This window comes from Pristiophorus japonicus, chromosome 6 (genome assembly GCF_044704955.1).
Source record: "Pristiophorus japonicus isolate sPriJap1 chromosome 6, sPriJap1.hap1, whole genome shotgun sequence".
NCBI classification, from domain to species: domain Eukaryota; kingdom Metazoa; phylum Chordata; class Chondrichthyes; family Pristiophoridae; genus Pristiophorus; species Pristiophorus japonicus.
In genome coordinates this window covers 78,573,377-78,585,419 of record NC_091982.1, presented here as the reverse complement: position 1 = coordinate 78,585,419, position 12,043 = coordinate 78,573,377, and the positions used below count along the sequence as shown (strand labels likewise).

Sequence of the window (12,043 nt, the reverse complement as noted above, 5' to 3'; positions counted from 1 at the left end):
TCCCTCCTTTTTTAAAAAGTGGGGTTACATTGGCTACCCTCCACTCGATAGGAACTGATCCAGAGGCAATGGAATGTTGGAAAATGACTGTCAATGCATCCACTATTTCCAAGGCCACCTCAAGTACTCTGGGATGCAGTCCATCAGGCCCTGGAGATTTATCGGTCTTCAATCCCATCAATTTCCCCAACACAATTTCCCGACTAATAAGGATTTCCCTCAGTTCCTCCTCCTTACGAGACCCTCTGACCCCTTTTATATCCGGAAGGTTGTTTGTGTCCTCCTCAGTGAATACCGAACCAAAGTACTTGTTCAATTGGTCCGCCATTTCTTTGTTCCCAGTTATGACTTCCCCTGATTCTGACTGCAGGGGAGCTACGTTTATCTTTACTAACCTTTTTCTCTTTACATATCTATAGAAACTTTTGCAATCCGTCTTAATGTTCCCTGCAAGCTTCTTCTCGTACTCCATTTTCCCTGCCCTAATCAAACCCTTTGTCCTCCTCTGCTGAGTCCTAAATTTCTCCCAGTCCCCGGGTTCGCTGCTATTTCTGGCCAATTTGTATGCCACTTCCTTGGCTTTAATACTAACCCGGATTTCCCTTGATAGCCACGGTTGAGCCACCTTCCCTTTTTTATTTTTACGCCAGACAGGAATGTACAATTGTTGTAATTCATCCATGCGGTCTCTAAATGTCTGCCATTGCCCATCCACAGTCAACCCCTTAAGTATCATTCGCCAATCTATCCTAGCCAATTCACGCCTCATACATTCAAAGTTACCCTTCTTTAAGTTCCGGACCATGGTCTCTGAATTAACTGTTTCATTCTCCATCCTAATGCAGAATTCCACCATATTATGGTCACTCTTCCCCAAGGAGCCTCGCACAACGAGATTGCTAATTAATCCTCTCAATACACAACACCCAGTCTAAGATGGCCTCCCCCCTAGTTGGTTCCTCAACATATTGGTCTAGAAAACCATCCCTTATGCACTCCAGGAAATCCTCCTCCACCGTATTGCTTCCAGTTTGGCTAGCCCAATCTATGTGCATATTGAAGTCACCCATTATAACTGCTGCACCTTTATTGCATGCACCCCTAATTTCCTGTTTGATGCCCTCCCCAACATCACTACTACTGTTTGGAGGTCTGTACTCAACTCCCACTAACGTTTTTTGCGCTTTGGTGTTCTGCAGCTCTACCCATATAGATTTCACATCATCCAAGCTAATGTCCTTCCTAACTATTGCATTAATCTCCTCTTTAACCAGCAATGCTATCCCACCTCCTTTTACTTTTATTCTATCCTTCCTGAATGTTGAATACCCCTGGGTGTTGAGTTCCCAGCCCTGATCATCCTGGAGCCACGTCTCTGCAATCCCAATCACATCATATTTGTTAACATCTATTTGCACAGTTAATTCATCCACCTTATTACGGATACTTCTTGCACTAAGACACAAAGCCTTCAGGCTTGTTTTTTTAACATCCTTTGTCCTTTTAGAATTTTGCTATACAGTGGCCCTTTTTGTTCTTTGCCTTGGGTTTCTCTGCCCTCCACTTTTCCTCATCTCCTTTCTGTCTTTTGCTTTGTCTCCTTTTTGTTTCCCTCTGTCTCCCTGCATTGGTTCCCATCCCCCTGCCATATTAGTTTAACCCCTCCCCAACAGCACTAGCAAACACTCCCCCTAGGACATTGGTTCCGGTCCTGCCCAGGTGCAGACCGTCCGGTTTGTACTGGTCCCACCTCCCCCAGAACCGGTTCCAATGCCCCAGGAATTTGAATCCCTCCCTGCTGCACCACTGCTCAAGCCACGTATTCATCTGCACTGTCCTGCGATTCCTACTCTGACTAGCACGTGGCACTGGTAGCAATCCCGAGATTACTACTTTTGAGGTCCTTTTTAAATTTAGCTCCTAGCTCCTTAAATTCGTTTCGTAGGACTTCATCCTTTTTTTTTACTTATGTCGTGTGCCTGCCAACATTTTACCTATTCAGTGTGCCTGCCAACATTTCTCCTTCAGCTATCACCAAGGGCAGATTAATTGGTCAATTTCTCTTTTGTGGGATTTTGCTGTACACAATTGGCTGCTGGACTTACTTGCATATACTAACTCTCATCTCCTCCAAAACTCAATGGTAACAACCTGTCCAACCCAAAAAATGTTATCTTAATTGGGAGAGACTCGGAGCTGTGGAGGAGCAAATGGATTTCGACCTGTATGTACATAAATTAAAACCTAGAATACAGGGACAAAAGGCATCAAAAAGGCTATTGAAATGTTGGCATTTACATCAAGGAGGTTGGAATACAAAAGAAGTGAGGAAGTAATGCTTCAGTTGTACAGAGCCATTTGGAACATTTTCATTTTGCTCACTGCACCTCAGGAAAGATATATTGGTCTTGGAGGGGGTACAGTGAAGACTCACCAGAATTATACCATGGCTTAAAGAGTTAAATTATGAGGGCAGGTGACATAACCTTGATTTGTACATCTTGAGTTTAGACAGTTAAAGGGTAATCTAATAGACTTCTTTAAAATGATAACGGGATTTAATAGGGCCAAGAGAGAAACTATTTCCTCTGGTGGGGGAACCCAGAACAAGGGGACATAATATTAAAATTAGAGCTAGTTGGTCAAGAGTAAAAACAAGTATTTCCCCCCCCCCCCCCCACATAAAGGGTAGTAGAAATCTGGAACTCCATCCCCCAAAAGGCTGTGAATGCTGAGTTAAATGAAATTTTCAAGACTGAGATAGATAAGATTTTAATTAGGTAAGGGTGTCAAGGATTATGGAAAAAATGGCAAATAAATGAAGTTAATGTACAACTCAGTCATGATCCAATACAACTGCAGACCAGGCTTGAGCGGCTGAATGGCCTACTCCTGTTCCTCATGTTCCCACTTATGTTTGCCCATCACCCATATCCTTGCCAGCCTTCATAGGCACCCCATCCCTCAACATATTGGATTCAAAATCTTCACCAATAAATCCTCCTTCAGCCCTACCTTCCAGCCTGTGCCCTTCAATAGACCTCTTGCACAACCCCCTCCTTCGGCTCTACCATCCGTGACATGGTCTTCAACCATTTTAGCCCTACTCTCTGTAATTCATCTCTGAAGCGTTATGCTTAGTTACATCTCGCCCTGTCTTTACGATTCTCTAACTATGCTTTGGTCCATTTCTCCTAACTTTTCTGCCATAACTACTCAGCTTTTGAGAGTCAGCTATGCTCAGTTAGAAGAAGAACTCTTACCAAGTGAGAAGATTATGGGTTCAAGTGCCATTCCAGGCCTTAAGCACATAATCAGGCTGACATTTTACTGCAGTACTGAGGGAGTGCAACATTGTCATGGCACCATCTTTCAGATGAGACATTAAAACAAGATTCCTCATGCCTGTTCAAGTGGGCGCAAAAGAACCGCAGCACTTGTTTTTTTTTTGAAGAGCAGGGGACTTCTGTGCCTTGACCAACATTTATCACTCATTACCACCAAAACAGATTAACTGGTTATTCATCTCATTGCCGTTTGTGGGACCTTGCTGTACATAAATTGGTTGCCACGTTTGTCTGTCGAATAAGTGAATACACTTCAAAGTAATTTCTTGGCTGTGGGATGTCTCAATGATATGAAAGACACTACATAATTTCAAATCGTCTTTACTCAGTCCTTTAGCACTCCAGTCAGTGTATTGAAAATTACCAAGCCGCAGACTGGACATGTAGTTTTTCTCCTACAAAAGTAGTGAATGTGAAATAAACATCCATCTAAAAGGAGATGAAGTTTTGAATTTAAAAAAAACAGGCAAATTAATATTTGGTTCGGAACAAAATTAAGGGATATATATGCTTAGGTAGATATCGGAATATCTTTCCTAAACAGACTTGTAAAAAGAAATGTTTTTGAACGACCTACAACAAAAAACATCTGCTGGGGCATTAGAACAACAACGAATAGCTAGAATAAACATTATTTATATTGTATAATAAAGGCGTCAAGTGGTTAACATCTACAAATCATGAAAAGTCAAAAAGATCCAAGGAGACTTGGCAGTTATGGTTTGAGCAAAGGACAATGCGGACATTCTCCTACAGTTGACATTTGATTAACCTGCCCATTAGAGGGAGATATGAAGCTAGAGCTGGCACCACTCAAAAGACCAAATATAGGTTTCAATAAAGTTTGTCATTTTCTCCAACAGGACCGGTAGATCCACCCAGGAGTACATAATTTTCCACCATTTGTTTATGGATCTTCAATCATCTGTGGATAGCCACACACGCATAAAGTATTTTACCCAGCTTGCACGCACAACTTACCTTGATCAAGTCTGCACATGAGACTACGGCATGCAGCTTCAGTCTCTGGGCTAGGATGATCAAACACCTGCCTGCACCATTTTAGAGGATTTTGGGTCTTCTGGTCTGAGTCTGTTGTTGCGGTCTTCTTTGGTGAAACATACAACCTTTTTTTAAATAAAAAAAAACAGATAATGTAGGTTCCTTCCCCCAAAAAGATAACTTCAGAACAAAACTTGCAATAAAAAAATGGACAGCAGGAAACAAGGATAATCATGTGTTTTAAACCCCAACATCCTGTTTACAGTTTTCAGAGAAAGGTTTCCATCTTAACCTTTTTGACAATTTAAGTGTCTGGTGGTTTATGCGGCTGATTGACAAGATCAAAATGCCCTTTCAATTTTTTCATAGCAGTATAATATTTGAGAAAGTTTGCATCTGTACTTTAAGTTTTTAAATGATTTTAAAATGTACATAGGATATACAGCAGAAACAGGCCATTTAGCCCAACCATTCCATGCCAGCGTTTATGCTCCACACGAGCCTCCTCCTTCCTTCCGCATCCAAATCTATCAGCATAATCCTCTATTCCCTTCTCCCTCATTTGCTTGTCTAACCTCCCCTTAAGTGTATTTATACTATTTGCTTCAACCACTCCCTGCGGCAGCAAGTTCCACATTCTCACCACTCTTTTGGTAAAGAAGTTTCATCTGAATTCCCCATTGGATTTCTTGGGTGACTATCTTATAGTGATGGCCTCTAGTTATGCTCTTCCCCGCAAGTGGAAGCATTCTCTCTGTGTCACTGTCAAAACCCTTCATAATTTTAAAGACGTCCATTAGGTCACCCCTCAGCCTTCTTTTTTCAAGATGGATTTTGTTTCAAGCAGTACAATAAAATCGACAGAATGTATCAAGACTACAACGAGTGCATAAGTCCACAATAGATGGTTAGTGTACATTCCAGAATGATCACAACTGGCAAGAATTCAGGATAGTTTACAAGGAGACTGGTGTATGGAACCGCAAGACCCAGATTACATTCGGGTTTGAAGCACATTGAGGCCTCTTTATTAATTAGTGTGCTATTAGAAATTATACATAAGTTAGTTGATACCTCAGTAATTTGAGCACAACCACTATTTTTAGGAAAATGTTGTAGCTATTCCATTGGAGACTTTACTATACCAAAGCACCCATTTGGAACATTACAAAACTACTCCTTTAGAAACAGATTGTGCACACCCTCACAGCCCCACTTCATCCCTCAACAGTTCCTTGATAATTCTTGTTAGGGAATAAATCCTACAGCAACTGCCGGCGTATACACATACAGTGAAGCACGGAAATCCAGAAGTTGCAGTCCAAGTTACCCTGCTCCTCCATAGGCTGTACTATAACAATACCTTGCTGAAAGACTGGGCATTGAAAGCAATGCAAGAGCATGAAGTTGTGGTAATTAACCACTAAACACAAGATGGAGATGGTGTATTCATGTGTCATTGAATTTTTGATGGTGTGATCAGTCACAATTACTGCCAAACAAACTCTGACCCCGAAAATGTAATCTTGCAAGCATGGAATCTCATTCCTCCCAGATCTTTATTTCTCAAATCTTTATTTTGCTTTCTGTACATGATTTAAATCCAACGTATAACTCCTGGTTTGAATTAAGCATGTCTCAATGAGGATTCTTCAATCTGATTGGTTGAAAAGCCTCAGTTTTTTGACTTGCTCAGAGATGCACCCCCCCCCCGCCCCCACAGAGAGAGAGCGCTGCGCTGGATCAGATGCCCAATGACCAAGTCAAAAGCCTACATAAACTATTTGACCAGCTGTCAGCATCGCGAATGAAGAGCAGTTACATCATCATTGACCGCAAAATCCGGGCCAATATTGGCCTAGCAATCCCAGTCGGCTGCTTCCCGCAGGCGATCGGCTAAAAAAAAAGGGAAAAAGATGCGCACTTACCAGAACCTGCTGTGCCCATGAGTGATCCCAGTCCTGAGGCCACCACTCACTGTGCGTCAGAGCGCATGCATGTCAGGACATCCGCAGAGCTGGAGCTGCAGTCACATGGCTCTGGGCAGCCAATCCAAGTAAAGTATTTTCTCATTCATAATAATGGGAACTCCGTAAGTTGGAGTTCTCATTATGACTGAAACCCCCTCCACCCCCAAACACTAATAAAAAATAGAAAATAGACCACATATTTAACATTAATTTAAATTAAGATTTTTGTCTTATAAAAAAAATATTTTCCCGATTTTCTAAAAAAGTTTTTTTTATTTTTGGTTTAAAATAAACTTACTATAGTGGGGAGGGCGTTAAAACAATAACGTGTTTTAAAAATTTTATTTTATAATGTTGTGAATTTTAAAACTCTTACGCCTGTAAAAGTAGGCTAAACACCTGCTTTTATCAGGCGCTAGCATTTTTAGGTCATTTGCTGGGCAAGATATGGGTAAATACCACAATCTGCCCATGCGGAGGATTTGTCAAGCCAGAAACTTGACAGATCGGAAAAGCCAGTTTTCAGCACATGTGCATTGTGCGCTGAAAACTGGCTTTTGCGATGATTTCCCAGGTCAGCCAGGATTTCTGGGTCATTGTAGCAACAAAGTATAATGCCAGGAAAAAAAAAAAAGAGAACACAAACTTTATGCAACACCTTTCACACCCCCAGGGCATCCCAAAATACTTCACAGCCAATGAATTACTTCTGATGTATAATCAACAGTTTTTAAAGCAAAGAGTCAATTTGCACACAATATAGTCCAATACACAACTAGGAGATAAACAGAAAATATGAGCAATAGTAGGCCATTCGGCCCTTCGAGTCTGCAACGTCATTCAATATGATCATGGCTGATCCTCTATCTCAACACCATTTTCCCACTTTTTCCCCCCATACCCCTTGATGCCTTTTGTTTCTAGAAATCTATCTATCTCCCTCTTAAATATAAATATATTCAGTGACTTGGCTTCCACAGCCTTCTGTGGTAGAGAAAACAATTTCTCATCTCGGTCCTAAATTTCCTACCCCATAACCTGAGACTGTGACCCTTTGTTCTAGACTTCCCAGCCAGGGAAAACATCCTCCCCGCATCCAGTCTATCCAACCTAGTCAGAATTTTATATGTTTCAATGAAATCCCCTCTCATTCTTCTAAACTCTCGTGAATACAGGCCTAATTGACCCAATCTCTCCTCATATGACTGTCCTGCCATCCCAGAAATCAGTCTGGTGAACCTTCGTTGCACGCCCTCTATTGGCAAGTATATCCTTCCTTAGGTAAGGAGACCAAAACTGCACACAATACTCCAGATGCGGTCTCACCAAGGCCCTCGATAACTGTCGGGTGTCCTTGTACACCAAGGTCCTTCTGTTCATCGACACTTCCCAAGCCATCACTATTTAAATAATACTTTGTCCTTATGTTTTTCCTACCAAAAAGTGGATAACTTCACATTTATCCAATGTAAACTGCATCTGCCATGTTTGCCCACACACTCAACCTATCTAAAATCACCTTGCAGCGTCTTTGCATCCTCCTCACAACTCTCAGTCCCTAGTTTTGTGTCATCAGCAAACTTGGAAATATTACATAACATAAGAACATAAGAATTAAGAACAGGAGTCAGCCATCTAGCCCCTCAAGCCTGCTCTGCCATTCAACAAGATCATGGCCGTGGACTCAGCTCCACTTACCCGCCCACTCCCCATAACCCTTAATTCCCTTATTGGTTAAAAATCTATCTGTGATTTGAATACATTCAATGAGCCAGTCTCAACTGCTTCCCTGGGCAGAGAATTCCACAGATTCACAACCCTCTGGGAGAAGAAATTCCTTCTCAACTCGGTTTTAAATTGGCTCCCTGGTATTTTGAGGCTATGCCCCCTAGTTCTAGTCTCCCCGACCAGTGAAAACAACCTCTCTGCCTCTATCTTGTCTATCCCTTTCATTATTTTAAATGTTTCTATAAGATCACCCCTCATCCTTCTGAACTCCAACGAGTAAAGACCCAGTCTACTCAATCTATCATCATAAAGGTAACCCCCTCATCTCCGGAATCAGCCTAGTGAATCGTCTCTGTACCCCCTCCAAAGCTAGTATAGCCTTCCTTAAGTAAGGTGACCAAAACTGTACACAGTACTCCAGGTGCAGCCTCACCAATACTCATTACAGTTGCCGCCCTGCTTTTGTACTCCATCCCTCTCGCAATTTGGTTCCCTCATCCAAATCGTTTATATATAGTGAATAGCTGGGGTCCCAAGCACTGATCCCTGTGGAACCCACTAATCACTGCCCACCACCCCGAAAAAGACCAGATTATTCCTACTCTCTGTTTCCGGTCAGTTAACCAATTTTCAATCCATGCCAGTATATTACCCCAATCCTACGTGCTTTAATTTTGCACACTAACCCTCTTATGTGGGACTTTATCAAAGGCCTTCTGAAAATCCAAATACACTACATCCACTTATCTATTTTATCAGTTACATTCTCAAAAAGCTCCAGTAGATTTATCAAACATGATTTTCCTTTCATAAATCCATGTTGACTTTGTTTAATCCTGCTGATATTATCCAAGTGTGATGACCATAAAATGACCAGATAATTTGCTATAGTTGTGCTGGTTGAAGGCCATAGGTAACGGAAGAATTCTCTGCTCTTCAAAAAAAAAAAAGGCAAAATATTTTACATCCTACTTGAACAAATAGATGTAGCCTAAACTTAACTGAAAAAAAACCACTTCCAACAATACATCACTTCTTCATTATTGCACTGAAGTGGCACCGTAGATTGCCTGCTCAAGTCCTGGAGTTCAGCTTGAACCCACAACTTTCTGAATTGGAAAGGAATGCTAACACTGAGCCAAGCTGACAATCCAGAATTCTAATTTTAGCTTTTGTCACATTTTGTTGCAGCTTACCCTCTGCACTTAAAAAAAACATTGGTGTTATAGCTTTTCCACTAAATTGTCACACTCCCTGTTGGAAAGCACTTGGATACGCTTTTCTCTGTATCTTGCCTCTACTGCCAACATCTCCCAATCCCTCCTACCACACTTCACCCTCCAAAAGACACTACAACTCCCCAAAAGTATCAGAGCCTGGACAACTATATCTGAATAACTAATAGCAGCCAAATGAATGACAAGCCTATTTTTTTTTTAAAAAAGGAGCTTCTTTACCAAGGAAAGCAGTCAGGCTATAACTACCCTGTGTCTCTCAGCATTCTACCAAGGCAATCATCGCTGCCCGCTTACAAGCAGCAACCACAACTGCCCCATCTTCCTCTCGCACCGACATTTCTATCCAGCACAAAAGCAAATGACTGCAGATGCTTGATAGGCAGCATCCGTGAAAAAACAAGAGTTAAGGTTTCAGGTTGATGACCTTTCGTTAGAACTGGAAAAAAAGATTCTGACGAAAGGTCATCAACCGGAACCGTTAACTGTGTCTCTCTCTCTCTCTCTACAGATGCTGCCTGACCTGCTGAGTATTTCCAGCATTTTGTTTTCATTTACACTCAGCATTCCCCAACATCCTTCTTATCCTGCTCACCCCACCCACCACTGCTGCCTTGGACTGCCATCAAACCAACAATCACCACCCCTCTCCACACTTCCCTCTAGAATGTCCATTCACTTGTTAACAAAACCTATCTGCCCTCTCACATGGATGTAAAAGATCCTACTTGTTCACCCTGGTGTGGTGTCCTGGTCAATATTTATCTCAATTACCATCAAAAAACAAATCAGATCAATTATCACATAGCTATTTGTGGGAACGTGCACAAATTAGCTAGCATGTTTTCGTACACTTTATAACAGTGACTATACTTCTAATGTACTTCATTGCTCGTAAAGCATTTGGGGAAGTTCCTACAACCCTCAGAACTCTGCGTTCCTCTAATTACGGTCTCTTGTGCAACCCTCCACCCATCCATTTGTGACCATGCCTTCAACTGTCCAAGTTTTGGAATTCCCTCCTTAAACCTCGCTATGTCGCTCTCTCGCCTCCTTAAAACCTCTTTGACCAAGCTTTTGGTTGCCTGTACTAATATGGTGTCAAATTTTATCTGATAATGCCCCCGTGAAGAGAATATACACACACACACACACACACACACACGTTGTTATATCCAAACAGCTGACTTTATTACCAGTAGAGTGCATTAGTCTACTCTTAATTTAATGTCACAATTCAAGTGAATTTAAATTTTAGCTCTTAATTCCCACTTTACTAAATTCTAATTAGCAGATAAAACCAAAATGTTAGCACAAAAAACGTATCCCTAGGTTTAAACATAGAAAGGAACTTTCTTCTCCCTTCCATATGAAAAAAGAGGCCTTTTAAAGCTAATACTTGAAGACCAACTACCCAATGAACTAAAACTTACTCAGCAAACTTCATCACAAATGTTCTGCTGGAGGACACAACTCCATGAATGTTAATTACCAACACCATAAATAGATTTTTACCACAGTCAGCACTATAACTTTCCAGCCAGTCAGTCACTTAAAACAACATTTTTATTGCCCTTAAAAAATATATGAAATGCAATGTCAAAATCTACAAACGGATTAAAATATTGAAAACAAGCAGCGAACAAACTGTCTTCTCGTTACTTAAAATAATGTGGGGAAGTTTCGAAAGTCAAATGATCCAAGACAACCCCAAATATCTGGCCGATACAATTCTGTTGCTCCAGAAATGACAGTCACTGTCCGAGAACTGACCTGGGAAAATACTGCAATAGAACAGAAACTTTCCAGAATTTGACAACGGGGATTTAATGAACCTTTTTTTTTTAATCGGGAGAGAATGGTGCGAGCTGCAGACTGGCTAGTGCAATCCACACTGCCGTACATCGATAGCGCTTACCAACTGTCCTCCTCCACGGTGCCCGAGTCTAGGTCCAAGACATCCTCCTCCAGGTATACCGGCGGCTGCTGCTCTTCAACCCCCTCCGGGGACTGCACCCAGCACCTGGTGACGCCCGTCAGGACGGTGCTCGGCACCTCCGCCTTCCAGCTACTGAAGAACGCCTCATAGTCGGATAGGAACGGGTCGCCGGGGCTCAGCTCCAGATCCCCGTCACATTCGGGCGGCTGCAGGGGGGCCCCGTGCTCGCCTCCGTTTCCGCTCCCGCCGCGGCCGCTCCGGCACCTCAGCTGCTCATTCTGCAGCTCCAGCTTTTTAACCAAATCCTGCAGCTTTCTCACCTCCTTGTCTGCATCGGGCAGCGCGGCCACGATGGCGGCAGCGCGTCCCGGGCCGACTGGTGCCCCTGCATCGGTTACCCTCTCGGGCTCGGCTTCGTTGGGTCCCACCATTTAGTATGTGCAACAGCCAAACTGGTTCAGTCGTTCTCACTGACCAACCGTCCCCACTGCTACCGCCACCATCTTAGATAAAGGCGACCTTTGACCCACCCCCCCAAAACGTTGTCATGCGCAGAGCCCGAGCGCGCCACAGACGCCTGCGCAGTACCCACTGGCCGTATTTGGCGCGAAACTGGCCCATGGTTTGAAAAAAAGAGCAACTATTTGTACTAATTCCCCGACACATGCGCAGAATCGAGAATTAGGACAAATATCACCGCGGGGCGGCCAGGAGCAGTTCGTTTTTCGGGGGTAGATTTGATGCTGTTTTCACTCCAATTATACAGCCTGAGCTCTCCACAGTTACCAGTTATCTCAGCAGTTGAAGCACTGACCACACTTG

The 12,043-nt window shown here is 42.7% G+C and overlaps 1 protein-coding gene across 2 annotated transcripts in view; it reads right to left on the bottom strand.

Moving 5' to 3' along the window:
- LOC139265705 (SLAIN motif-containing protein-like) overlaps positions 1-11,735 on the bottom strand; it is a 45,406-nt gene extending 33,671 nt beyond the window's left edge. For both annotated transcript variants that reach the window (XM_070882968.1, XM_070882969.1), the window contains exons 1-2: positions 11,201-11,735; positions 4,329-4,474 (exon numbers count right to left, since the gene is read on the bottom strand). In XM_070882968.1, the coding sequence (XP_070739069.1) occupies positions 4,329-4,474; positions 11,201-11,652 (598 nt within the window). In that variant the 5' untranslated portion in view covers positions 11,653-11,735. The remainder of the gene's footprint in view (positions 1-4,328; positions 4,475-11,200) is intronic.
- Between the last annotated feature and the right edge of the window lie 308 nt (positions 11,736-12,043).